The 27,995-nt window shown below is 51.9% G+C and overlaps 8 protein-coding genes across 8 annotated transcripts; 4 read left to right on the top strand and 4 right to left on the bottom strand.

Annotated features, from left to right (window-relative positions):
• Positions 1 to 43: 43 nt before the first annotated feature.
• GT037_001911 (wd40 repeat-like protein) lies at positions 44 to 2,982 on the bottom strand (the record flags this gene model as incomplete). Its single annotated transcript, XM_038926958.1, has 6 exons — positions 44 to 859; positions 1,000 to 1,045; positions 1,195 to 1,388; positions 1,471 to 1,618; positions 1,667 to 2,774; positions 2,964 to 2,982. The coding sequence occupies 6 exons, from the start codon at positions 2,980 to 2,982 to the stop codon at positions 44 to 46; spliced, it is 2,331 nt and encodes a 776-aa protein (XP_038790250.1).
• A 391-nt stretch (positions 2,983 to 3,373) lies between these two features.
• Positions 3,374 to 7,744, top strand: GT037_001910 (5-3 exoribonuclease; the record flags this gene model as incomplete). Its single annotated transcript, XM_038926957.1, has 2 exons — positions 3,374 to 3,472; positions 3,524 to 7,744. The coding sequence occupies 2 exons, from the start codon at positions 3,374 to 3,376 to the stop codon at positions 7,742 to 7,744; spliced, it is 4,320 nt and encodes a 1,439-aa protein (XP_038790249.1).
• A 490-nt stretch (positions 7,745 to 8,234) lies between these two features.
• Positions 8,235 to 13,851, top strand: GT037_001909 (p-loop containing nucleoside triphosphate hydrolase protein; the record flags this gene model as incomplete). The annotated part of the gene is made up of 6 exons (XM_038926956.1): positions 8,235 to 8,451; positions 8,528 to 9,045; positions 9,156 to 10,338; positions 10,606 to 10,741; positions 10,791 to 10,885; positions 11,159 to 13,851. Coding segments are annotated over 6 exons (4,842 nt in total), but the record flags the coding sequence as incomplete, so codon positions are not given.
• A 202-nt stretch (positions 13,852 to 14,053) lies between these two features.
• On the bottom strand, positions 14,054 to 16,336 carry GT037_001908 (aldo keto reductase; the record flags this gene model as incomplete). Its single annotated transcript, XM_038926955.1, has 2 exons — positions 14,054 to 14,809; positions 15,392 to 16,336. 2 exons carry the CDS (start codon positions 16,334 to 16,336, stop codon positions 14,054 to 14,056), a joined length of 1,701 nt encoding a protein of 566 aa, XP_038790247.1.
• A 1,283-nt stretch (positions 16,337 to 17,619) lies between these two features.
• Positions 17,620 to 19,515, bottom strand: GT037_001907 (lccl domain containing protein; the record flags this gene model as incomplete). The annotated part of the gene is made up of 1 exon (XM_038926954.1): positions 17,620 to 19,515. The coding sequence occupies one exon, from the start codon at positions 19,513 to 19,515 to the stop codon at positions 17,620 to 17,622; it is 1,896 nt and encodes a 631-aa protein (XP_038790246.1).
• Positions 19,516 to 20,241: 726 nt separating this feature from the next.
• Positions 20,242 to 22,107, top strand: GT037_001906 (aromatic amino acid aminotransferase 1; the record flags this gene model as incomplete). Its single annotated transcript, XM_038926953.1, has 2 exons — positions 20,242 to 20,392; positions 20,447 to 22,107. The coding sequence occupies 2 exons, from the start codon at positions 20,242 to 20,244 to the stop codon at positions 22,105 to 22,107; spliced, it is 1,812 nt and encodes a 603-aa protein (XP_038790245.1).
• Positions 22,108 to 22,468: 361 nt separating this feature from the next.
• On the bottom strand, positions 22,469 to 24,517 carry GT037_001905 (alcohol oxidase; the record flags this gene model as incomplete). Its single annotated transcript, XM_038926952.1, has 1 exon — positions 22,469 to 24,517. The coding sequence occupies one exon, from the start codon at positions 24,515 to 24,517 to the stop codon at positions 22,469 to 22,471; it is 2,049 nt and encodes a 682-aa protein (XP_038790244.1).
• A 1,619-nt stretch (positions 24,518 to 26,136) lies between these two features.
• On the top strand, positions 26,137 to 27,755 carry GT037_001904 (uncharacterized protein; the record flags this gene model as incomplete). The annotated part of the gene is made up of 4 exons (XM_038926951.1): positions 26,137 to 26,238; positions 26,295 to 26,433; positions 26,490 to 26,711; positions 26,764 to 27,755. The coding sequence occupies 4 exons, from the start codon at positions 26,137 to 26,139 to the stop codon at positions 27,753 to 27,755; spliced, it is 1,455 nt and encodes a 484-aa protein (XP_038790243.1).
• Positions 27,756 to 27,995: the final 240 nt, after the last annotated feature.

The raw sequence follows: 27,995 nt of genomic DNA, 5'->3' as shown, positions 1-27,995 counted from the left end.
TCTTCAGCACACAGCCAACAGAGTCAACAAACCAAATCAGGTCCTACAGTTTCGCCTTCTCCCGCTTCTTCTGTTCTTCCCATTGTAATTGCACGTCCCGCATCTTATACCAGCTCAACATACCAGCCAGCGCACCAAACAACGGGTTCACCCAAAGCAGGAAACTCCACCACCGCGGACTATTGCTTCTAACATCCTGCATGACTCTCTGTATCTCTTTCTCCAGATAGCTTCTGTCGTGATCATTCCAGACCACGACGCCGTTACCCGGGCCTCTCCGCAAACAGCGCTCCGCTTTCTCGCGCACGTCGCCTTGACTCATAACGCGGTTCCGCGCATCTTCTTCGGTAAGATGCGAATCACGATCGCGTAGGCGTTGTATCTGTATTGCGGGATCCGACACGCCGACGACGAGGATAGTGCCACAGTAGCGTTCCCAGCCACTCTCAAAAAGGAGAGGGACGTCTAGCACGACCGCCCAGTTGCCGCGTAGGTATGCCCATACCATTTGTCTATACATCTCCTTTCGTACTGCAGGGTGTACGATGCTATTCAGCTTCTTTCGGTCGCGCTCCTTCTCTTCTCCGCTGCCGAAGACTCTCCGTCCTAGTGCTGGTCGGTTCAGCGGGCGTCCTTTGGGCGTCGCATCGGGAAGAAGCAGATCTGGTGTGGTAGGTAGAAAGTGCTCGACGATGGCATTGTAGCCTGCAGTGCCGGGTTCAACGACTTGCCGCGCGATGAGGTCAGCGTCCACGATTGGGAGAGAATAGGGCGGCTTGGAGAGGATGGATGAGACGGTCGATTTGCCCGTCGCGATAGAGCCTGTGAGGCCGAGGAGGAGCATGGCAGATTGCTTCGACTGAAGCTGGCGTGTCAACAGAGAGAGTCAGATGGTGATCGATGCAAGCCCAGATTCTGAGTCTGAGCTGGTGATGTTGATTTCACATGGCGGGTGCATGAGAGATGGGATGACGATTGCGGGGAGCTGGGAGCTCGTACCTCGGAGGTGAGCATGGACCCCTTGTCCCTCACCCGCTCAACAGCACTACAAAGCTTTCTTCACTCACATCAACAATGGTGGAATAAGGCAGATATGTTTTGATTCATGTGTTTACGCGACTAGAATCGCAAAAAAACCGACAAAGGATATCACCAAGCCGTTGCGCCCAACACCATTCTTGTTTTCTTCCTTACTATGGAGAAGAAGGCGGAGTAGCGGGCAAATACAAAGTCCTCTCACTCTCATCAGAATTAGTAGCGATCTCTTGCTCTGGCCTTGATTCCTCCTCTTCGGGTATAGAACTTTCAGGTACAGAACTCAGAGGCGACGAAGATGGCTCCCAAGCATCGAAAACCGGTACAATCGGCACGGGAACCGCTACCTTACCCTACGAGTGCCCTCATGTTAGCCATCTCAAAAGGAAGACACACGATGGAGGGAGCTCAGTCTGAGACATCTCCGTGGTTTACAGTCTTCTTGATTGGCTCAACGAGTTTGCGCGCGGGACGGAAGATTTGCAGCTGGTTGTCCTCTGCAGCGCCCATCATGAGCCATGGATCGTTCTTGTTCCAGTCAAAGTCGCAGATTCGGTTCGTGAAGCCACCGTGCATGAACAGTCTGTTGCATGTTAGTACGTGAGCTGACATTAGGTTCGCGATGACTTACAGTTCAGGGGGGCCATCTTCTGCTTCCTCAGCCGTCTGTTCAGAACCGATCTTGCTGAGATCCCACAGGCAAATACGGCGATCGTAACTGGAACTGGCAAGAATGGCAGCATCTTGCGGGTGCCATTGCAGACCAATGACATCTGAGGCGTGATTTTGCAGGCTGTGAAGCTTCTTGTCAAAATTCCTCATATCCCAGATTCCGACTGATTTGTCTGCCGAACCTGTCGCGAAAGTCCCTTCAAACTCGGGATGGAACGAGATGCAGTTGACTGCGTCGTCGTGGGCCTCCTTCCTGTACAGTGCCTTCTTGTGTGTTTCCATACGGGTATCGATGATTTGCCAAGTAAGATCGTCGGACGCGGTACCAATGAGGAAGTTGTGGATCGGGTGGTACTGAACATCGTTGACGGTTGCACTGTGAACGTTGTATGTCGCCGTTGGACTGATGGTCTTGTTGCTCTTGGAGAAGCCACTCTTGATGTCCCAAGTCTTCACTGTGGTATCCTCGTTACCCGTCACCAAGTGTCCCTCTTTCAGAGGACTCCAGCTCAAGCCAAATCCCTCCTTGCTATGGCCTACAAGCTCGGCCTCGAACTTGATCGAATCGTCCTTTGGTTGCAGCGGGTGCTTGGTTCGGTCGAAGATGAGCACCTTGCCGTCTACACACAGCGATGCTATGATGTCGGGGTTCTGAGGCTGGTAGCGCGCCTTGTTGACCTCGCCAGGGTGGTTGATCTTCTGCACAATCTTGAAGTCAAAGGGTCGCTTCGCATTGCCGTGGCCGCCAATTTCTCCGCGCTCTTCGTTAAGCTCTGACAAGTCCGGAACCCGGAAGTCGGGTATCTCACAGTGGGCGATTTGTAGGTAGTTTTGGGCTTGGTTCGACGTGTGGGTTCCAAGAATGACGCGGTGCTGGCTCATGTTGGTGCCTTCTACAGGCTTCTTGTCGGGAAGCCATTGTGTAGTGAGCGTAGGCCACTCGAGCGCGCGGCCGTACAGCATATCGTATAAAAAGACGCTGTTCTTCTTCCATATCTTGTACTCTTCGTTGATGAGCTTCTGCTCCAACTGCTCTTGGTCGTCCATCTCGTGGGAATCGTGAGCGTCTGTCGCGATAGTGTTAGAACCAAGTCTCTGACGGGTTCAAAAGTGTCGGGGCTTGAGCGACTGCGCATGTATGGTAGTGAGCTGTTACGCCATGTGCCAACTGTGTCGGTGTGGTATACGAAGTTCGCTCGCCTTCAGTCTACATGGCAATGTCGCAAAACAAACCCGCAACAGGTGAACAGACTTACCACTCATAGTCTCGTCCATGGTGAGGGTCAATGTATGCTGATAGTCAAGGGTGTGGTGGGATGTATGCGATCTTGAAGTGTGATGCGCAGAAGCTACGGCGCACGACGCGCTCCCAAAGTTCGCGTTTGGACCAACCCCGATGTCGATCCATTAGCGCCCCACTTGCTTGGCAGTCGCCGCCCGTATATCCATTGCGTCTATGATCAAGACTCCGACTCTTTGAAGACCCCAGCGTCGAGAACCAACACCCTATACTCTCTCTCTCGCCCTCTCGCCCCAGCGCCTTTGCGCGCCTCTCTCACTGCCATCTTCTCCCCTTGTCACCCACCATATATTGCGACTCTCAGCCCCGCCACTTGTACACAATTCACAACCTATCCTCAGCCATTCCTAGACAGGAGCAGCAGCCATGGGCGTCCCAAAGTTCTTTCGATGGATGTCCGAAAGGTATCCGGGTATTTCGCAGCTCATTGCTGAGAACCGTATTCCCGAATTCGATTGTCTCTACGTAGGTGCTCTTGAGTCGCATTCGATGCGCGCAGTTAGTTAACAGTCACAGCTTGACATGAACGGCATCATCCATAACTGCACCCACAACGATTCCGACAGCGTCACGGCGCGCAAGTCCGAAGATCAGATGTTCATCTCCATCTTCAACTACATTGAGCATTTGTTTGGCAAAATTAAGCCCAAACAGCTCTTCTTCATGGCCATTGATGGTGTCGCCCCGCGCGCCAAGATGAACCAGCAGCGTGCGCGACGTTTCCGAACCGCTCTCGACACTGAAAAGGCTCGAGAGAAGGCTATCCGCGAAGGCGTAGAGATGCCGACTGAGGAAGCGTTCGACAGCAACTGCATTACGCCAGGCACTGCTTTCATGGCGAAGCTCACGCAGCAGCTCAAGTACTTCATCAACAAGAAGGTCTCCGAGGACATAGACTGGCAGGGCGTGGAAGTCGTGCTGTCTGGTCACGAGGTCCCCGGAGAGGGAGAGCACAAGGTCATGGAGTACATCCGTCAGGCCAAGGCACAGCCGGGGTACGACCCGAACCGCCGCCACTGCCTGTACGGTCTTGATGCCGACCTCATCATGTTGGGTCTGCTCAGCCACGACCCCCACTTCAGCTTGCTGCGTGAAGAGGTGACGTTTGGCCGCCAGAGCCAAACCAAGTCCAAGGAGTTGGAACACCAAAACTTTTACCTTATGCATCTTAGCATTGTTCGAGAATATCTGGAACTCGAGTTCCAGGAACTGGAAGAGCCCGGTGCTCTTAGCTTCCCATTCGACATGGAGCGTGTCATTGACGATTTCATTCTCATGGCTTTCTTTGTTGGTAACGATTTCCTTCCTAATCTTCCACATTTGCATATCAACGAGGGCGCCTTGGCCCTCATGTTCAACGTCTACAAGACTGTCCTACCCAAGGGTAAAGGATACATCAACGAGGGTGGTGTCATCAACATGGAGCGCCTGGCTATCTTGTTGGATGAACTCTCAAACATCGAATACCGTCACTTCGAATCGGAGAATGCCGATGCTGCTTGGTTCAAGGGTAAGAAACTTGGAAAGGAGGATGTAATGGCCAAGACGGCGAAACGAGGCACGGTTGTCATGACCACGCAGCAAAAGGAACTGTTCTCCAAGGTCAAGAGCTGGCTGGGTAATTACATGGAGAAGAAAGACCAAGCTCCGTTGGACCTTCCGGTATCTCTCAACGCGGAGGATCGAAAATTCGTTCAAGAACTTGCCGACAAGTTACATCTCCCTTGGAAGACTGTCCAAAATGACGACGGCGAGCGTCACATTCAGGTTACACCTCCACCTAAGCTAGTTGAAGGCGACTCGGATGAAGAGGATGAGATGGATGACGAATCCACGAAAGCGATTGTACGCGTTGTACAAAAGTACGAACAGGCGAAGATCGTTGACATCTCACCCGAGGATGCCCAATCGGAGATGCAGAAGAAATACGATGAGAAGTTTGACGCGTGGAAGAATGACTACTACAAGAGCAAGTTCGACTGGGATCGCAGCAACGAGGAAGAACTTCGCAAACTGACGGAGAATTACGTCCAAGGATTGCAGTGGGTTCTCTTTTACTACTACCGTGGAGTCGCGTCATGGCCATGGTACTATGGCTACCACTACTCGCCTATGATTTCCGACGTCAAGCGAGGTCTGAAGGCGGACATCAATTTCAGACTTGGACAGCCGTTCAAGCCTTTCCAGCAACTGATGGGTGTCCTGCCTGATCGCAGTAAGAGCATCGTACCAAAAGCCTACCATCCCCTCATGACCAATGAGGATTCGCCGATCATCGACTTCTATCCTCGAGACTTCACTCTCGATATGAATGGAAAGAAGCAGGACTGGGAGGCTGTCGTCAAGATTCCATTCATCCAGGAAGATCGTCTGCTTAAGGCCATGGCAACCAAGGAAAACGACCTGACACCGGACGAGAAGCAGCGCAATTCATTTGGCGTTTCGTTGAAGTTCACTTACGCTAAAGATTTGGATTTTATCTACCAGTCATCTCTGCCAGGTGTATTCCCGGATCTTCCCCACTGCAAGTGTATCGAGAACATATTCGACCTACCGACTATGGAAGGACTAGAATACTACATTGGCCTCATGGACGGCGTCAAACTGGGTGCCTCAGCTCTGGCCGGCTTCCCCAGTTTGAAGACTCTGCCGTTCCATGGCAAGCTTGAGTTTGCAGGTGTCAATGTTTTCCAACAAGACAGCCGTAACGAGAGCATGGTCATTACTCTACTAGATACGGAGCCACGACAGTCTGTCGGGCACGCACAAGCAAAACTCGGCAAGGCCGTTCATGTTGGCTACCCGTTCTTACATGAAGCAAAGGTAATAAAGGTATCGGATGAGCTGTTCGACTACGTTCTGCCAGAGAGCGGCGATTCTCCTGCGCCTGTTGCTATTCCCCATGGACCCCAAGAAATTTCCAACTGGAAGAAGACTGCGAACCGCATCGAAAGCCAGTACAGCAAGCGTCTTGGCATCAATGTCGGAGAGATTGAGTCACTTGTGCACGTAGAAATGCTCAAGGGGCTCAAGAAGACCGACGAAGGCGCTACCATCAAGGAGTACGGCGAGGTCGCTGGACTACAAGTGGAGTATGCAACACAAACAGTTGTAGATGAGGTTATCAGCGCAGATGCTCGCTTTATAGAGAAAGAGGCGCTTCCTATCGAAGAAGAGTTCCCTGAGGGAGCCCGAGCATTCTACCTTGGAGATTACGCGTATGGCCGTCCCTTGCAAGTCATGGGCCACGCCGACAATAAGGCCACAATCATGGTCGCCAAGCTAAAGAAGCAAGAGCCAGCTTTTGGACGCGAAGTCGTCATCATGGCAGAAAGGTCCATGCCGTATCTTCCATCCTACCAGGTGGCAAGGCAGCTGAGTATGCCGCCGCTTGCGTTGTCTAAGCTCACGTCCTCATTCAACGTCAACTCAAGCGGTCTTAAACTCAACCTCGGTCTGAACCTCAAGTTTGAAGCGAAGAAGCTCAAGGTATTGGGCTACTCTCGCAAGTCAGCCAACGGATGGGAGTATAGCGAGAAGGCCATAAACCTCTTGCAACAGTATATGACCAAATTCCCGGAGTTTATCGCCGCCATTATCATGAACCCGACGGGTGACGGCTGGGAAGACACGGACTTTTATCCTCCCGAAGTTGCGAAGCAGAAGGTCAAGGAGATTGGAGCCTGGCTCAAGAGTGTTCAGACGAAGAACTTTGAGAAGGTACCCTTGGACGCTGAGCAGCTCGACTCGGATACAGTCAAGCTCATCGAGGCAGCCGCTGATGCCAACTTTCCCCTCACCCAAGAAGTTGAGCCCAAGACGGTTACAAAGGTGCCCCGTGTCGCACTGCTGAAGCCTTCTGATGCAGAACAACGACTCGGACACCAGCACTTCAGCATCGGCGATCGCATCGTCTATGTTCAAGACTCTGGAAGGGTTCCAATCGGATCATCAGGTACTGTGGTTGGCAAAACCCGCACTGCGCGTGTTCTGTTGCTCGATGTTGTATTCGACGCTACCTTTATGAGTGGTACCTCTCTCGGCGACCGTTGTTCTCCGTTCAGAGGATCAACTGTACCGGCTACTGCAGTTGTGAACATGACGGATCAGCAGGTCGTGCATTATTCTAGCGCTGCTGCCGCCAGGCGTCCACAACAAGCGCCTCTTTCGTACAATGTGCCCCGCTTCGGTGCTCCCGGAGGCCCTGGGCTAGTTCCAGCGGGTACGCCACCACCCCTCCGTGGCTCATACCGAGGGGCTTTCGGAGGCGCGAACGGACGTGGCGGAGGCATGGCACCACGTCAAAGCTCTGGACCGCAGCAAGGACAGCAGCAGACATTGCCAATCCATGGCGGACCACCTCGTGGTGGTCGTGGCGGGCGGGGCGGAACGGCTCCCCGTGTTGGACAAGTGAACGGCCAAGCCTCTCAAGACCAGAACCAGGCTCCCAATGGCATCAACACTCGCGGTAACCTGCGAGGTGGCTCTGCTGATTTCGTCCCGCGTGGACGAGGAGGAGGCTACAAGGGCCGGGGAGGCTTCACCGTCATCGACAACACTGATCCCGCTGAAGGAGTTGTGCCCAACAACCCAAATTTCCAGCCGCGAAACTACTCGAACGTACCACCGCCGGCAAATCTTGATGGTGGACGAGGCGGTAGAGGGCGAGGCCGTGGACGTGGCGGTTTCCGTGGACGTGGAGGACCAAGGGGCGGCGCACCACCTGCTGCCCAGTAGACTCCTCTTCCACAGTACATCTGAACTTTGATTCGGGATTGTTTGAGCGTTTCACAAAGCATGCTAGCGTGGCGTCATGGCGTTCAGCTCGAACATAACATGGGAAATGCATAGATGATACCCGTAGATGAGACGGTCAGATAGAGTGCAAGATGATGTGGGTGAAGACGGTGTAGGATAGCTAAGTACAGGTCGATAGCCGTATCACATTGTCTGTGGCAACCGGAAATAAACTATCATGTATACTCGACATTTGTGGTGAAGTTCAGTCGTCCCTGGTCAGATGCTAACCGTGGAGATGTTGGTCTAGGGTGGGATGGGTGAACCCTGGTTTCATAGGGCTGAGCTCCGACCTCCGCGCGACAGTCCAGATACGTGTTAGGACCTAGCGAAAGCTAAACGCTCACGCCCACTTCCAACGAGCTTCTCTTCCTCTCATAGCCGACAAACATTTAAAGAAAGAGCCCCGCGCTCATCCTCCACCTCTACGATGCACTCGACACTTGTGCGCCTGCAGAATGTCTTTGGCTTCTTCACCACGGTCGCTTTCACAGTCGCGAGCGTCATTGCACTGAGTAGCTTCATCTCCCCACAAAACCCGTCAGCCAACATATCGCTGCAGAATGTGCAATTGGTAATGGGACGGCCGCACTACTACTCACCCAAGAGGGAGGAATACGCGCATATCAAGTTCGACCTCAGCGCTGGTACGTCTCGTAGACAAATCAGGACTATGCTACGGCTATACGAATGCAACAGCAGAACTGACACTATGATGCACAGATCTCAGCTCGCTCTTCAACTGGAACACCAAGCAAGTCTTCGTCTACCTCAAAGCCGTCTACCCCTCAACACGCGCCTCAGAACCGCCGTCCGAAGCCATCATCTGGGATGCCATCCTCGCTTCCAAGTCGGCGCCCTGGCACACGGGCTACTTTGTTCACCCCGACAAGAAGTCGAAGCTGCCCAAGCAATCCGCCAAGAAGCGCGCCGCGTCCAAATCAAAGACGACGTCGCCCTACCCCATCGGCGAACTGCACCTCGACAACAACAAGCCCAAATACAAGATCACCGATATAACTGGCAAGCTGGGCAATAGGACGGATGTCACATTGGAGCTAGGATGGAATGTGCAGCCATGGGTAGGCGCATTGACCTGGACCAACTGGAACACGGTCGGTGCATGGCGCGGTTTGGAGGGAGGCAGGAGTAAGGCGTTTACTTTCCCCGAGGTAGGTGCCAAGGCGGCAAAGCCCAAGGATTTGGAGACGGAGAAGGGTGCCGAGGGTTACAGATTGGTGGTTGGTGAGGAAGTCCCGCTGAAGAAGGCTGTCGTTTAGAAACGGCATTTGGGCAACCTATGCGCCGAGGGGACAAGGTTCTGGGAGACGATTATATTTGATACCAATAGGCACGTGTTTTTGTTGGTTTGCCTCATATTGATCATACAGAGCAATCAATACGATTTCAAGTACAAACAACTAGTCTGCCCCAAGGAGAAGTGTTAGTACATGCTCGGGTCAAGGTCGGACCTCCGATCTCGCCGCAAACCGCCACTTTCTGGTCGTCGGATTTCAAAGCGCGCTCCACAACCCTCAATCACCTCACACTATGCGCCATCTGCGGTACCACCTACACCACCCCTCCTCTTGCCCATCCGAGTACGCTCCAGACTAATACCAATCTCGCCATGCCTCTTGACAACATACGGAACATTCTTCTTGTCCTCTCCGGCAAAGGCGGAGTCGGAAAATCAAGCGTCACTACCCAACTCGCCCTCACCCTATCACTACAAGGACATTCGGTCGGTGTCTTGGATATAGATTTGACAGGCCCGAGTATACCACGCTTCTTTGGCATCGAGAATGAAAAAGTAAGGCAGGCGCCTGGTGGCTGGATACCGGTTGATGTGCACGGTGAGCAGACATTGGCTACGCACAAGAGAGTGGGCGGAAAGGATGGAAGCACAACGGAGCAAACAGAAGGAGGAGAGGCGGCTGCAGACGGCCAAAAGATTGGATCCTTATCCTGTATGTCACTAGGCTTCATCTTGGCCTCGCGCTCCGATGCTGTCATCTGGCGCGGCCCCAAGAAGACAGCCATGGTTCGCCAGTTCCTCACCGACGTCCTCTGGCCACCGCTTGATTACCTCCTCATCGACACGCCGCCCGGTACCTCCGATGAACACATCTCTCTGCTCGAAACCCTTTTGAAGAACACCACGCCCTCTCCCGCCCTCAACCCGTATCTCCCCTTCCTGGCCGGCGCTGTCGTGGTCACGACCCCACAAGCCATCAGCGTTAGCGACGTGAAGAAGGAACTCAACTTCTGCAAGAAGACCGGCATCAGAGTCCTTGGCGTAGTAGAAAACATGGCCGGCTTCGTATGCCCAAACTGTTCGGAATGCACAAACGTTTTCAGCAAGGGCGGCGGAGCCGTCATGGCAACAGAGTTCCAAGTCCCTTTCTTGGGTTCCGTACCGATTGACCCAGCATTTGTCGAGTTGGTCGAAAGCGGGACGAGGCCGGTGTATCCCAAGGGTACGGTGTTGCAAGGGAAGGAGATGGATACTAAAGAAGTTGCAGCCTTGAAGAGTAAGGATGGGCTTTTTGTGGACAAGTATCGGGATTGTTCGTTGGCGCCACTTTTTGAGGAATTTGTAACGAGGTTGAAGGGAGATATTGGGAGAATTCAGTGAGGAAGTGGAAGAGTCGGTATGTAAAGACGAAGACGACAAAGAGATGGAATAGATACCATTCAAGACGTAGAGAGAAATAGATACCCGTTCAGATATCGCTGATTATGTAGTGTCAGTAAGTCTTTGACTCTACTGGAGAGTATAGGTATGCTGACTCTTCCAGGTCTCACCGTCCGTTTCATTGTCGTCATTTCGTCTCATGTGATTACAGTGCTCCATGGTGAACAAACGTACACTGGTTTCGTCACAGCAGATCAAGAACGCGGTATCTTGCTCACTAGTAATAATGGTCTGTTGTTGTGACGAATGAGCCCAGTTGCAATCGCAATTATCAGTCTTCTACTTAAGATCCCATTTCGTACTGGAGCCTCTGGCTTTTGGTCTGCAGACCAAACGTGCAGGTAACAGTGTAGAGGTGAGAGAGCGCTTGATCAAATTCTCAGGTAAAGGTGGGCGTAAACGATTACTGGCCAGCGAACCCTATATGAAGCCACTACTACCCACACGCAAAGGTGACCTACAATCCTCTTTACTTACAACACCAAATTTCAAGACTTGCAAACTGTCAAGGATCTCAGAGTCAGGAAGCGAGAGTCTATTGCAACACTGGAATTGCCGTTCTGTTACGGCTTTGCGTATGGACAGATAACTGCACTTCTACGACGCTGCGCCAAAACCCGACACTATGGACATCGCTAGCGACAAAACCCCGTCAGATCCTCAACATGCTATCGGTGATCTTCAGCACTCTCCTCTAGGTCCTGTTCAAGTACACGATCAGAAGCAGAAACCTGAGATTGCATCGCGTCAGAATGATCAGCTCACTCAAGGTCTTGAGGATAGCGCGGACCAAGAGTGCGATACCAACGAAAACGGAATGCTAAGAGACAAACTCTCTGGTGCTACTACTACACCAGAAAATGATTCAGGTTCTGGAGAAGAGTCTAGTATAGGCCAGGAAGAGCAACTCGTGGTCAAGCTGAAGTACAGCACCAAGACCAAGACCACCAACACGTCCTCTTCACCAGATCACCAAAGGTCCACTAATGGCACTTCTGTTTCCCTCAAGCCTGGTACAGCTTCGAGTATCATTTCCAGTCCTTCTAGCAGAAGTCCTATTGTCAAGCAAGAGAGTGAACATGATCTACACATTGTATCCCCAAATACGAAGACGACCGACCCACGGATCAAGATCGAGAAGGATGATGATCAAGCTTTGGTTTCGGAACCCCTTAGTAAGCCTATGGAAGAGTCAGGTCAGGTCAAGGTCATCAAGGATGAGCTCGAACATGACGCACGTCAACAGATACATGATCCCAACCAAAGTTTTGCTCAAAATGAGATGGATGTTGATGCTCATCCTGGCAACGGTACTATGCCTGTTCCGGCCAACAGCAGCACCTCCGACAAGTCCTTAGATATCGCTGATACACAAGCTGCTGTACCTGAGCTTGGGAAGTTGCAAGAGCCTGTGGCCATCAACGAGCGTGGTGCTGATAACGTGGACGGCAACTATCAGCAGAGCGAGAGCGCATCACCGGAAGCCACTCGTGGTGAAAATACCGTGTTTGACGACGACGAAAACATCTCTGATGGTACTAATTCACAGGAGTGGTCCCCAAGCGCTGCCAATAAACAACACAAAGGCCATCCAGCGATCGATCATCAACTTGTACCACCAGGCTTCACATCTGATGAGATGAACGTACAGAAACAAGACCAGGTCAAGAAAATTCCGCATATCTTCAATGCTGGCCAACCAGACCTTGGCGTTCAGGATCCGATTCACCTCACCACTACGTCGTCTTCACCTCGTTATCAGGACTCACGTATATCGAACCCCAACATTACTTTGGATGGTTTCTCAGAGTCCCAAACAGCGCAACCACGTCATGTCTCCCAACGGCCTTCCGATCAATGCAACCAACCCAACTTCGATCCTAGCTTCAGTCGCCAGCAACAGCTTCAGGCACAGATCGAAAGGCAGAAGAAGCAGTTAGAGGACTTTAGGAAACAGAACAGAGGGTGGCCACAACAGTCTCAACAGTCACTTTATGGGTTCGGCTATACCCAGAGGCAATTGAACGCACCTCCATCGTTTATTACGGGCCCTCTGACTTACCAACGCGCACCTCAGTTCAGCAACCAGCAGGTCTCAAAAGGACTCAATAGTCCAGGGTTCCAACAATCAGCTTCACCTACAGTCTCCTATAGTCAAATGCCACTGAACATGTCTTATTGCATCAACCCAGCATCACTATACAAGAGTACGACAAAGATCTCAGCGCCTCCTAGCTTGAATACCCGGGTACTAGGGCCGTATGCCCCCGAGAGCCCTAAAGAGATGCCGAAGAAGATTCCGGATGAGAACGACTGTAGCGACGACGGCGATGCTTCCGATGACGATGAGCCTCTTCAAAGCCGAATGAAGCGTCACCCATCGGTCACTAGCAGCCGTAATTCTGTCATCGGTACGTCACCTCTACTTACAGCGTTCAACGGGATTACACAGCATCCACGACAGAATGATGACTCTGATGTTGAGTTCTTCACAAGCACGTCTAAGCCAAAAGATGCTACACCCAAGGCCAATCAGAACCAAGTACATAAGTCACAACCTGCCTCCATTCTCACCAAGAACGCCTCGCCTTCCTCGGAAAGCGCCGAAGAAATTGACTGGACCCTTCCTCAGTACGAAGTCCAACGCCAACCCCTCGCGAAGGGCGAAGACATCCCCAGCGCCAAAGTTTCCCTACCTGGCTTGGTCCGTGAAGAGATCTTCTTATCTCTAGACCACGCGGACGAAGAAGTCCATCTCCTGATGAACATCTTCATACCGAACCAGCGCGCCCTTCCTAACCCCGATCCTGAACCTGCAATCGCCCTCCTCAACTTCCACACCATTGCCATCATGGTGATAGAAGCGTACGTGCAATACGAGATCGGTGACGAGTTTGGCATGGGACGCGGACACTTCCACACTGAGCACAACCGCGGCAACGCAGAATACGAGCGTATGCGCGACGCGGTCGACGCGGATACCAACGACATCTTCTTTGCAGTTGTGGATCGGTACAGAGCAGGGTTGGAGAGCAAGAAGAAACCGTTGCAGCTTATCAGGGGCACACAGGAGTTCTGTGACTTGGCGCTAGACCTGATCTTCTACATCAAAGATCACGGATTGCTTAGGCCAGAACCGAAAGCTAAGGCTGCTAGGGCAGATAAGGGTGTTAAGAGAGGGCCGAGGGGCGGGGCAAAGGCGGGGGAAGCGAAGGGCAAGGGAATTAAGAGGGGTACAACTGCGAAACCTAATGAGGTACAGCCGAGGAAGAAGGCGAAGATTGCGCCGGTGTTGGAAGTCAAGAAGAAGAGATCTAGGCCGAAGACTTCGGGGATCACGGTTCTGAAAAGGTAAAAAGCTGCATTGAGGGAGTGGTGAATGACGATTTGAGTCTTTTCTGCTTGCGCTAAAGCAAACCTGAAACATGAGGCTTGAGGCTGGTTTCATTGGAGCTAGCGATGTGTAAGATAGAAGGTGGTGGGCTGAGATATATTACTCCTCCGTTGGCGTTGGTCAATTCGACATACTCCTCGACACTACACCCTATATGCTACAAATCAAGGCAATTCGTAACACGGTCGACCCAGATTCCACGTACAGTCTTCGTGCTGTATTCTACATTCGTCGTCAACAGCCACTTATACGGTGCATCTTTCTCCTCTTGATCCCTGTATCGCAGCCATCTTTCCTCCACTGTTGTACACAACTTCCCGAAATCATCATTGAAATAACCATAACCAAAGTTAAGTCTGTCGCGGTGGAAGTAGATCCGCTGTGCTTGGGGATTAGATGTGATGATAGACATGAGCATCTGGGTAATGGCCCAGTGAGCAGGAACACAACCCAACAGGTGAGGCGGCGATGTGTCTGAATTGCGGGAGACCTTGAAACTAAGACTTTTGAGATTCAAAGAAGCCAACGGAATGTGGAATCGGTAGCAACTACGACGTCTCCCCGCCTTGCAAGCGTCGGACATGAAGTGATCTTCCGAAAAGACGACGACGACTTTGCCAGGATCGATAATGGGTTCCACCTTGATGCTGAAACCTTCTTGAAGTAACCACTTCGCTTCATAAGCGCCATAGTACTTGTCGGCTGCCTTTCGTATCTCCTTTAGTGCTTCCGTCCGAATTTGCTTGCAGGTGCGTAACAAGCCGTCATATGCTGGCTGATCAGAGTTAAAGATATACTGATCTTCAGGTGTAAAGTACTCGTAAACCATGACACGCAGCTCCGTGGGGAGGTCCAGGAAAGTGAGTTTGGCTGGATCAATGGCAATAGCAGCTTTGGTGAAGTTGCCCTCCAACTTTGCTCTGTCTCTATCGCACCCTACGGGAGACGGAGAGAACATGTCTCGAGGATTTCAGGTACTAGGTTTCGTGGGGCGGTCGGGTTGGAGTTGTTGAGTAGAGGTAATGGAGCGGGTGTGGATTGTGGAATACACAAGAGGAGGTAGCGAGGAATATAAGGGAAGGATAGCACCAGCGCTAGCCAAAAAGGGAAGACTTTGTCAGACTGGAGAAAATCATAAAGCACTCCAATCGTTCAAGGTTGTTAAGTGCCGCATGCCAAGGTTATCAGCAGAAAATACTGATATATATACTACCACATTTTGCGTCCAATGAGGCGTCCCAAGCCTTGACCCCCCTCTTGTGTAGGACCGAACACTAGCCACATTGCACATGACGCTCATCATTGTCTGTCTCCTGGACAATGACCTCTCCACACTTAATTCATAACGCACGATTATCCTCAAGGATCGCGCCTTAACCCTGGAAATCACCTTAGTGGCAGCACGAACGAAGATCTTAGCTGTTTTGATATCTTTGACATTGTTGCGTTATGCTAACCTTCCAGTCGCTCGAATCACTATCTACTGCTTCTTGACTCCACTGTGGTAGTTATCAACAGGAGCAACTTCCTTGACGCTCTCCCAAATCTGCTCAATGCCCTTGACTGCCTCGTCACTAAGCTTACCTGCCTTCAAGCTCTTGGCAGTCTGTTCAGCCTGGCTGACCTTGCTAGCACCGAAGATGACACCATCCTCATCGCCCTCAAGCACGCTGTGGTAGGCGACCCAGCGGTATGCCAGCTCCGCCTTGGTAACACCCTCCTTCTCAGCGATCTCGTTCCACTTGACAAGCGCCTTGCGCATAGTCTCGTTATCGTAAAGCTTTCCGTACAGATTACCCAGGGCTTTGTCGTTGAAGCGTCCCGCGCCTTCATCAAGGTCGGAGGCAGTCTTTACGAGGAAACCACCAGCAAGTGGTGAGTAGGCATAGAAATGGATGCCGAGCTTGCGGAGGGTAGGGAAGAGCTGGGTCTCTAAGTGGCGGGCAACAGGGTTATAGTTGCCCTGGTATACCTGTGGCAGAGGGTAGCCCTTCGCCTTCGCGATGTCGTATACCTCCTGTACTTGCTCCGCCGAAAAGTTGCTGAGACCGAAACGGCGGAAAATGCCCTTCTTGTATGCCTCGTTCACACCCGCCAGGGTCTCCTCGAAGGGAACAGTCGTATCTGGTGCATGGATGTAGAAGACATCGAATTGATCGATCTTGGCGGTCTCGAGAGAGTCCTGAGTGTCCTTGATCACACCTTCCTTTGAGACATTGCCAGGTTGTCCAAAGCCTCCCGCAAGCTTGGTGTCGATGATAAAGTCTTTGCGCTTCTCTAGCTGGCCAATGGCAACCTCTGACCCGGTGTAGATACGAGCAGAGTCGATATTCTTAATACCATTGGCGATCAGGACATCGACCAGTTCGGCACGCATTTCTGGTGTTTTGAAGTGGCTAGAGTCTGAGAGCGCAGCTCCTCCAAAAATTGACTTAACCATGGTGAAGGCTGGCAGGTATCGATTCCAAATGTGTTTTTGTGTGGGTTGTGTGAGAGATTTGAGGGTGTTGTAGGCTTTGATTTTGTTATAGCACTGATAGTGGGGACAGCACAGGCGATGATGTTGTTGATCCTGCTCGATGATGTAGCAGAAGAAGCCGCGGTCCAACTGTTGGTGATGCTTTCCCAACGCTCACCTTTCTTCTACTTATATACATACTTGGACAGGCATCCCCGCAGCCAGTACCGCTCGCGTACTTTTCGGGGCGTAACAGTGTGCCCATTACAAATGCGTCTCAAACACTAGTCATGTGTTGACGCCTACAGCACAACGGGCAGCCACGACAAAGCTAGGTCCACTTATTCCCGCGTAACCCCTCCTCGGTACATATTGCACAATCGCCAACCATGGAACTCGACCACTCGTATGCGTACGGCGATATCATTAACACCGATCACGTGCTATGTGTGCACTTCTCACTCATCGTGGACGAATGAGAAACATGTCCATGCGAAGCTTATGCGACAAAGCGAGCCCCGAGTATACGCAATAGCGATCGTACGGTTGGTGGCGCGAAGGCTGGACTAAGCCCTTTCTTGACTAGTCAATTTCATGCAACATTTGAGTAGTCCGTAACGGCGGACGAATAGTAACATCACTGCAAGGCGACCCGTCCTCATGCTCAAAGCAATGAACCATCACAGAACCATATAGAAAGCATGATTATTATATTCTTCCATCTCTGTACAGCATGCTTATCTTACAAAGAGTGCAAAACATTAAATGCACAACTCAAATGTTACATGCTCACTGCCACTGCCTATAACCCGTTCAGGAATACGATGAGGACTACGTACACTGCATGGATTTTGTGGATGCCTACATGCGTAGCGAACTCTGGTCTTCTGGAATACCTGGATTGTTTCACTACCGTTCGGATCGGGGGGTGGACGGTCCGGTTAAATTGACCATACCCATTGTACTTGCCGCTTGCCAACCTCACTTTGGGGGGGATCTTTCAGTTCTGATACTCAACCTTGTGCAGCGGGCCTACAAATACACTGCGTCAAGCTAAAGAACAAGAAGAAAGCTGCACATGTTGCTGCATATGTATACAAGGCATACATTGGGCTAACGACAACGGGTGACCCATCTGGTTGCAAAAGATTAGACTAGCATCTCTCGCAAAATCTAAAATAGTCTTCTTAGTCTTACCAGGACATGGATTATCCAAATTATGCGATGCGACGCGATGCCCAACCAAATTCATACTCTCTCGAGCATCAAGATGGACCAGAAGCCATCTCCGTCCAACCACCATCTGCTCTCCAAACTCCAGCTTTCGTGTAGTCGCCTCTTCCTCCACCCTTCAAGTATCCAAAGCGGAAATATTCGTTGACGTTTTCCATGTGTCTAGTCCAAGTCCAGCTTTCCTCCATACGGTCAGCGTATTCATGGTACCTTTCCACATCGTTGACCAAGACACTTATCCCGTCATAAGGTTCGGGGAAAGGGAAGTGCCAATCGAAGGTGATGTTCGGTCTCAAATGGTGAATGTTCAGGTTATTGTGGATGATTGGCGCAGTAATGATAGGAAGTAAGGTGCCCATAGGTGCGTCACCGCGAAGTGCACTAGGCGTCTCGAGGATGCTGGCGAAGCCCCACCGTGCAGTGCCATTGATGAAGAGGCCGATCAAAATGCCTTGAAAGAGTAGAGATGGACGTGTTTGCATAGATGTACCAGGAACAAGTAGCAAGCCGAGGATATAGTGGTGGATGCGAACATTCATCTTTGGGATGGCAACAAGCGCAAGAATGCCTCCAACCAGAGCACCATAGATGGCGAGGTAGCGCGGCAGGCGACCCTCGACACGGAACGACCAGGCTTGTCCCAAGGCGATGGTGAACAAGATAAGGACGATAATGATCAGCGCTGGAATGGCACCTGGCTGATTCTTGATGTCGTGTGGTGTGAGGCGCTCGATAGGAATCTTGTCGAACGTGTAGTTGTTTAAAGCACCGATCCAACACCCTCCAAGCCAAAGGATGGTTTTCTCAACCTGTGCGTGGAGGCCTTGCAGTTGACGACGCACCGCAAATTGGTAGACGGCATACATGCAGAATGATGCCGGAAGAAAGCGCGCCAGGGCAATACTGATGATGGAGTAGTAGTCGGTAAGGTTTGGTGGGTCTGATGCAAGCGCAACGTGGAAGAAGACACCAAAGAAGATGGAGGAGAAAAAGACGGATGGCGATGTTGTGAACAAAGACAACAGGATGGTAAAAGTTAGCGACACGCCTAGCAGTGGCCACCGCAGGTCGCGACATTTGGCTTGTGTACCAGACAGGAAGGAGAAAGACCGTGGGAAATAAGAGTCAAAGCCAATACTCTTGATATGCCTCCTGTTCACGCTGGGGTACTCGATCTTCTCACCAATCTGCGCAACAACTCCACAACCACCGGACGCGTCGTTTATAAAACCAGCATGAATAGCCGCTCCGCAGATAAAAGAGTCAGCACGGTAGTATGTGTTTTCCAGTGTCTCTTGCTCGTCGGTGGGTCCACCAATAACGAGTTGATGGTAGTTTACGTTCTTGTCACCAACAGCATGTGGATTCAGCAACTGCTCGCGCCTGCAGTTTGCCGGGCAACGGAACGGCATGGTGCTGTTCTCAAAGGGCCGGCATAGATCTCCATTCAGCCCGCAACCATTGCCATCGCTCCAAAAGCGATCTGTACACCGTATGCGCACTGGGCTTCCGTATCCCGGTATGTCTGCTGCGAACGCGCTTCGATGCAGGACCAATCCAAAGGTGAGAAGCCAGCAGAAGTAGAAAAAGGCCAGCAGGGCAATCTTCTGTCTTCGCTCTGGGAAGTAGTTGTTCAACAACTGGATCGGCGCAGTCTGTATCTTGGAAAAGAAGGGATGTATCTTCCACGGTCGTGGTGGCTGAGGACCCTTGACCCATACAACAACATTGTTCCATATACGTTGCAACCGCGGTGGGATATATTTATTGGCGTAGTAAGGCTCTTGCGGGCTATAGTACTCGTCGCCGGATGTCTCGGAGTTGGCGGGTACGTCGGCAGGCTCGGCAAAAGAAGTGTTGGCAGTCTCGTCGTCGCGATATGCCTGGGGAGGCGCGCCCTCGTCGTCAAAGCTTTCTCGTGGCTCCATGTCGTAGAGGGACGCCAGCTCGTGGCGCGAACGCGTTGGGGACGACAGTTTGGTAGCGAATGGGATGACGATGCGCCGAGGCTTGACAGATGCTTATCGATAGGAATAGGCGGAATGACGGAAGACGATGAATGTCTGGTTGACTAGAGAGAAGCAAGATGGCTATGCATGAGGTTAGGTGAAGGCAAGTCTGAAAGAGCAGAGGCAAAAGTATAGCTGCAAGGAAAGAGCTCTGGGGAGCTTCGGGACCTGCATGATGCGGGCCTGTGGAGTTCCCACGTTCCGGCTTCACGGCGCTAACACGCTAGTCGGCTCTCGAGTACAAGGTATTGGATGTCGGCGGCACAGGCAAAGAAAGTATCGTCTTGTACGTGTCTACGGAGCTGGGGATATGGTGACTGGCATGGTCTCGAGTAGCTGCAGATAGCTTCCCCAGATGCTGCTGCCACGCGTGGCTCAACGTGGCTCACCATGGCTCGACGCGGTCTAGGCGTGCCATGCGGCTTCCCGTTTGGTGATGAGGTCACTGTTAGCTGGCATTTCTAATCAGCGCCCTTATCGGGCCCTCGGACCATTTGCTCAGGGTGGCCGAGCGTCTCCATCTTTGTCAATTGCCTTTCACCTCTTTGGACTTGATTGTTTTAACAGATTCGACAAAGTTGTTGTTGCCGTTGACGCGCCTAGACAAACTTCCCGAAAAACACCGGATTCGGCGACTTTCCCATCATGGCGCCGTACAGCTCTGATCCCAGCTCTTTCCCCGAGCCAGTGGATCTCACCCACTTCCTGTCCAGGAGCACCAAAGCGCGCGAGGCTTCCTCAATCAAGCAATTTTACAAGTACTTCCAGATTCCTGGCATTGCCCAGTTGGCCGGAGGTATGCGCGCTTACACACGTTTGTTTTGCCACACTAATCGCTTACGCATCGCAGGCCTGCCCAACGACCACTACTTCCCATACGACACGCTCGAGGCCAAGGTCGCACACCCGAACCGATGGCAGCCAACACCAAACAAGCCCGTCGACCCGCCCGCCGAAGATCCTCCGTCCGCCCAATTGAACAAGACGTCTATCTCAGGGCGTAAAGAGAAGGAGCCACCCGCGTCGCGACTTGTTGTACCCAAGTACTCCAACGTGCAAGATCCCCTTCGCATGATTGATCTCAAGTCCGCGTTACAATATGGCCAGGCATTGGGATACCCTGCCTTGTACCAGTTCATCCGACAGTTCACGAGGGAGAACCTACATCCATTTGTGCCATACAAGAACGGTCCTGAGGTCATCTTGACCTGCGGCTCTACCGATGGTTTCTCCAAAACACTGACCGCGCTCAGCAACGAGTGGTCAGCTGATCATGACCCTGTTGATGAGAGGCCGGGTCTGTTGTGCGAAACCTACTGCTACATGAACGCTATCCAGACCGCTCGCCCGCGCGGCTTCAACATTGCCCCCGTAGCTATCGACGATGAGGGTATGATGGCACACGGCGAAGGAGGTCTAGAGGACGTTCTGGACAACTGGGACTTCTCAAAGGGCCGCCGACCGCACATCATGTACACTGTGACTATTGGACAGAACCCTACATCAGGTACTCTGTCTGTACAAAGAAGAACCGAAATCTACGCCCTTTGCGTCAAGTACGATGTCATTATCGTAGAAGACGACCCATACTGGTACCTGCAGTATCCATCATCATCGCCCAGCAGCGTTCCTCCAAAGCCCACCAAGTCTTCCGGGTTCGAATTTCTCGACAGTCTGATTCCTTCATATCTCAGCGTAGACTACCAAGGCCGTGTCGTACGTCTCGACACATTCTCCAAGACTGTAGCTCCAGGGTGCCGTCTTGGTTGGATCACCGCACAACCCGCGCTTGTAGAGCGTCTCCTTCGCATCACCGAGACTTCGACTCAGCAACCCTCTGGTTTCGTCCAGTCTATGATTGCAGAATTGCTCATGGGCCCTCAGTCATCAAATGACCCTGGAAGAGGTGGCGCCGCCGATGGCAGTGGCTGGAAAGTCGACGGATGGGTGCGCTGGCTGGAAGGTCTTAGAGGAAACTATGAGCGTCGCATGTCGGCTATGTGCGATACACTCAATGCTGGCAAGGAAGTCGTCAAGGCTGGGCGTCGGAGGAGCCTCGTTGATGTTGTAGACGAAGAAGAGGACTGGGCTGTGGTCGAGAAGACAAACATGTACTCATTTGTTCGTCCTCTCGGCGGCATGTTTGTCTGGGTGCGATTCGACTTTTCGTCTCACCCACTCGCCAAGCAAGTACCTGCCGGTCGTCTTTCCAAGGCCCTTTGGGTGTTCTGGACGTCGAAGCCATATCTGTGCCTCGTAGCACCAGGTACCATGTTCGCAGCTAACCAGGAAATCAGAGACAACGACAGCTTCAACTGCTTCAGGTTGTGCTTCGCTGCTTGCCCCACGGAAGATGTCGATGATATCAGCAAGAGATTTGTAGATGGTGCACAAGCATTCTGGAGGATCAAGAGCAAGAGCAAGATTGACAAACTACTCGAGGATGAGGAGACCGCCATCGCGGGTGTAGATCACGTTGCGGGTATGGCCGTGCTAACAGGAATGTGTTGATGGTTTATGAGTAATCTGAGTAATACATAGTTTTCGGACGCCATCAGACATTTTAAGTTTATGGCAGGTGTTTCAGGCCATGCCACGTGCTGAGCCGATACAGACACAAAGCATACAATGATTGCGTCTTGCGGAGTAGTTACCGTCCCCGACCCTCTGGAATTAGTGCTTCTGTCTCCCGCGTCTCGCGCTGCTTGAGCGACTAATAAGAGCATGGATCATCGTGGTTAAGAACTCGAAACTAACGCGGCTGGTATTTTCATTGGGCCTAGACAGTAACAGATCAAAGTCAAGATTGATTAAGTATTATGTACACCAGATTGATGGAGGAAGCGCGCTATGCTCTCCTGTCACTCGCTATCTACTTGGAGGCCTTGGCATCAGCAAGGATGGCGTCTGACGCCTTTTCCGCCAGCATGTAGAGGGGAAGGGCGAGGTAAGTACCAGGGATCTTGGGGAAAGAGGAAGCATCAACGATACGAAGGCCATCGACACCGCGGACCTTGAAGTTGGTGTCGAGGACAGCATTCGGGTCGTCGTCAGAGCCAATGGGGCAGGTGCAAGAAGCATGGTGACCCCAGGACTCGTACTTGGCGAACTCCTTCCACTGCGCGTCCGTCTGAACTTGCTTTCCGGGCCAAACCTCGGTGAACTTTCCATCGAGAGGAATGAGGTCTTGGAAGATTTTGCGGCCGTACTTCATTCCTTCAACAAGGGCGTCAAGATCCTCGTCACCGCCAACATCGAAGTTGCGCTTGCGAATCTCGGGAACATCTTGGGGATCAGCGCTGCGGAGGGTGACAGTACCAGCGTTGTTGCGCGATTCAGCCTTGAGCGTGAGCCAAGTCCAGGCGTCACGGCCGGCGGTAGCGTTGGCGAAGAAGTTGGGGTAGTAACCGTTGAAGTACGCGGGCCAACCAGCGACGAAAAGATCAGCGTTGCCGTGGATAGAGTTGCTGGCCTTCTTTGTGATGGCAAGAGCAATACCGTTGGTAGCGTAAACTCCCTTTCCGATTCCGAGCTTGCCAGTCTCCCACTTCTCGAGACAAGGGTCGTAGTCGCCTTCGAGGAAGGTGCATCCGTTCAGAAGAGAGATTTTGCTGGGTGCCTGACCGATGACGGGGATTTCGTAGCGATCCTGGAGGTTCGTGCCGACACCTGGGAGATCCTTGACAACATTGATGCCGAACTTCTCGAGCTCGGCCTTAGGACCAACACCGGAGAGCTTCATGATTTGCGGGGTGTTGAAAGCACCAGCGGACAGAATGACCTCGCGAGTGGCCTTGACGGAACCCTTTGTTCCCTTGCCAGAAGCAGATCCAGACTGACGCCTTGGGTCAGCGCCATAGAGAGACTTTCCTGTCAAGAAGCTGACGCCAGTAGCCTTGGGCTTCGCACCAGACTGGTCAAAGTCGACGTTGGTGACGAGGGTGTTGAGTTGGATGTCGAGATGGTACTTTCGGCTTCCATCACTGTTCTTGGCATCCATGACCTGGTGAAGGAAGTCGACGGGGCCAGCACGCTTGTACTCTGGAATCTTCATGGCGAGAGGAACCTGCCACATGCCCTCGGCGGAATCACGGTTGGCGCCAGGGTTGTTGATGTCGCGAAGGAGAACCTGGCCGAGACCAGTAACGGTGGTAAGGAGTCCTGAGAGGAGGCTCTTTCCCATACCCGTGGCAGCAGCCAGAACGAGGGAAATGACCTTGAGGTCCTGAACAATCAAGGTCAGGTCAGTCAGAGAGGTCTCGAGCCAACCTGAGAATCCGTGTCCAACAACGCTGTTGGGCAGGTAGCGCGCCTTCTCCAGACGTTGGTAGTACTTGCGCATCTTGCTTGGTGCCCAGGAATCATCGCCGGTGATAGCCTGGATGCCACTCCAGTCACTGTCGTATGGGTATACAGTGATGAGGGCGTTGTGAACAGTGCAGCCTCCAAGAGAGCCAACACGCGGGTACAGAATACCCAGGGGTTTGGCACCGGCAGGAGGGTTAGGGCCTGTGTAGCGAGTGCCATCAGCAAGCTCATATGTAAGCTTGGTGTCCTTCTTCATCTCCGCTTCGTCGTCGAAGTGCTTGACAAAGTAGTCCCATCGCATCGGCTCGTATTCGGCGGCAACAGAGTGCAACACAGGCACGTTGTATTGAGTAGTGTTGGTCTGGTCGTCACCAGCTTCAAGAAGGAGAACCTTGTGACCATTGAGAGCCAGTCTGGCCGCGAGAGGTGCACCGCCAGCACCAGAGCCGACAATGACATATTCGTAATCTTCAAGAGTGGTGGTGTTGGTAGCACTCACAGCACGCTTGACATTCAGTCCGCGGTAAGGAGTGTGTTCTGCGCCATCGATGATATTTGCGGCAGTGAAGTTGGTGAGTAAAGAGAGGACGGCAAGAGCCTTCAAGACAATCATGGTGACGGTATTAGAGATGGTAATAATAAGGCCGGGAGAAGAGTAGGTAATACACAAAAGCGAGAGACAGAACGCCTGGGCGTGAACGAGTGTGGAGTGTAAGGAACGAGGGCTTCCCTGTGAAGACTTATACTCCCATGTGCATATGTCAGCCTCGAGCAACCATCGCGAAACGCCACCGGTGGTTGCTGTACACGTACTAATGATTAGGATCATCGACCGTCTACCCCTTTGGTCCTGGACATTTTACGAATGCGACCTACGGCTAATCCTACCCCAACGACTTTGTCCGTTCTTACCAGATCCAGATGGTAGTGCGCACCGTGCCCTAGTGGATCCCGCGAGCATGGTAAGAATGCCCTCCACGTCGGGCCGCATCCCTGTCCGCACTGGTAAATGCTGGGCGGTCGAGTCAGGATAGTACAAAAATTCTCCTAGCTGCAGTCGAGAGAAATTGAGCGGGGAGATTGAGGCGTTGTTTGAAGCTAGACTGTATCTTGAGCCTTGGACGCCTTGCGATTCGGCCCGACGGCAGTTGGCGCAAACTTAACGTTCGTGGGCAGGCAACTCCCGCGAGATGCGTGGACTTTGCGAGCAAATGCTACTTGTAAGTTGAAACATGGCTGCTTTCTAGCTTACAGTCGTCCTGTAGTTAAGGTTGCATTACATCCCAGGCGAATACTTATTGACAGTTGCGGCTTGCACAGTGCAGTGTCCAGATTTGGGCCTCCCTTGGTCATCAAAAAAGTCAACTTCAACGACGATCGCGGCAACCCGGCTAAAACGCTGACTATTCTTCACCCTCCCCGACGGCCTGCTTCCAGCCTCGTTCCTGGCCTCAACTGCCCAATGTACGAATCAGCAACGTCATCAAAAAGCTCCGACGTGAAGGGAGGTATCCACCCAAAATTTCGACGACTAAGTCGATCAAGGGCTATATCATGACCAGCAGAAGACGTTGAGAAAGGTACGTATCTACCGATCGTAACCCTTGCATCCCTCCACTATGCACGTGCAACATCGACTTGGCAAACCAAGTGGATCCCCAGAGGGTCCTAGGGTCTCTATCACCAACGTCTCTCAGCGTCTCCGGTTCCGCAGAACACCGGAAGCATCCGCGAGCACTGCATAAGCATGACCTGATTTCTCAAGGTACTGTAGAAGATCTCCAGGGGCGTTCTGCAAGGTCACAGTGAGGTCACAGGTGCCGAGAAACAACTCCTCAATAGGTTCATCGAATGTAGCAAAGCGCGGCATGTACAGACCCTGGCTTCGTGAACCAGGCTCGTAGGCGGTTGTTCCCCGATTCGATACGACACTCGAGCGACCCTTGCACACCAACATTCGGTGCCTTTCAAACCTGGTCTTCCAAGTTCTCCTCCACGGATCCATATTTCGGTATGATTGCCCCTTGGCCCGGGTCAAGTTCGCTCATGTTGGCACATTTTGTGTTATCGCAACTCCACCAGTGTTCTGTGCAGTCCAGATGCTTAAGGCGTACATAACCCACTACCTCCATGTCATTGAGACCTAGCGCAAGCTGAACATCATACCATCATTCTTTCTTTGTTTACCATCATTGTCTTCGATTTTGCGAAGCCCGTATAGGACATTTCCAAATGCGGTTAAACATTCTGCTAACATTTCTTGCGGCCTTTGTGGCTGCCGTTCAAGCTCAGAATGCGCTTGAGGCTTTGGCATCACATATGCCAAAGTGCGCTGTACGTTGCTGTTACAATAGCCGGACATCAATCGCGGATCTGACTTGTTTGTATAGCTGAAATGTTTTACGGAAGAGCTTCCCAAGTCTACTTGTGCGACAAACCTCACTTCAGAGTGCTTGTGTACCAATGACGCACTCAATGCTGCAGTGGCCGTCTGCTCAGCGAAGACATGCACTGTATACGAGCTCATGCGTAAGTCATCCTGGCCACATAAGATTTGTATATCAAGCAACTGACATCGATAACAGAAACGAAGAATGTGAGCAACCAGGGCTGCGGAGTGCCTGTTCGTTACAAAGGCAATACGTTCCTTGCTGCTGGCTATGCCGGATGTATCTTGGCTATATTGGCCTTCGTCCTAAGGATGTTTGCCAGTATAGGCAAAAACGGCCGCCAGGTATCATGGGATGACCTCACAATGGGAGTCGTGCTCTGTCTTGCCATACCTCCCGCCGTATTTGGTCACTTCCGTAAGATCCTCCGCCTTCTGTGATTGTTTGACAATTACTTACAACATCTCAGTGGTCGCGAACGGCCTTGGACGAGATATATGGACGTTGAAAGACTACCAGATCACCAACGTTCTGTACTACTACTTCCTTGGAGAGATATTCTACGTCACCGGTCTAGGTATCTCCAAGATCTCCATCCTATTCTTCTACCTGCGCGTCTTCCCGGCAAAGAGCTTTCGAATCCTTACATACAGCGTGATGGCTGTATGTGCGCTATACACGGTGGCTTTCTTCTTCGCAACCCTCTACCAATGTCGACCCATCAGTTTGGCCTGGACCCAGTGGGATGGACTACACGAGGGCACATGTAACGACATTCATCTTCAAGGCTGGATTGCGGCTGCTATCAACATCTTCTTGGATGCTGTAGTAATGGCGCTCCCCATGAAACATCTGGTAGGACTAAACATGAGTCTGAAGAAGAAGCTCATGGTCATGGCCATGTTTGGTGTTGGTATCTTCGTCATTATCATCTCAGTCATCCGTCTGGAATCGCTCATTCACTTCTCGAACACGCAAAACATCACCTGGGATTACGTGGACGCCGGTTTATGGAGTCTTATCGAGATCGATGTTTCGATCATCTGCGGATGCATGCCGGCTCACCGAATGTTGATCGCCAAGTTCTGGCCGAAGATAACATCGACATTCGCGTCAAGCAGGAACACTTCGACTAAAGGCACTTCGAATAGCAAAGGATCAAAGTTCAGCACCAACAACAGCACGACTGGTGGTCAGGAGAAATCAGTACGTCTCTCCATCAAACCCAAAGCAGGAGACGAAGGCCAATTTATCCCGTTAGACGATATGGACGACAACAGTGACCGGGCCCATTTGACGAAGGCGCAACAACATCCCGAAAGAGACTCTGGTGGCTGGATCATACAGACTCATGAAGTGGAAGTAAGTCACAGGAATGCCTCGGTGGTGACTCAGAACGCCACTGATGGGAAAGCACAGGAATGGGGGAAGCCGCCCACGACAGGAAGGGAACATGTTTGATATCTTGCTATGTTCTCGATCATAGTATAGAAGGAGTACAGGCGTCTGGCTCAAGCACATGCTACGAACGGTGGTTAAATTCTTTTGTAAATAATATACCCAATTGTTACTTGTTTTCACTACTCGCACCGTTCCCGCACACACGCGTCAGCCACAAACAATGAACCACTTGGTATACGACAAGTACATCGTACATGATGCTCTCTTTCGAACAACACGTACATGAGTCAGGACAGCCTG

The sequence above is a fragment of the Alternaria burnsii genome (genome assembly GCF_013036055.1).
Source record: "Alternaria burnsii strain CBS107.38 chromosome Unknown 750, whole genome shotgun sequence".
NCBI lineage: Eukaryota > Fungi > Ascomycota > Dothideomycetes > Pleosporales > Pleosporaceae > Alternaria > Alternaria burnsii.
This window is presented reverse-complemented; position numbering and strand designations above follow the sequence as displayed.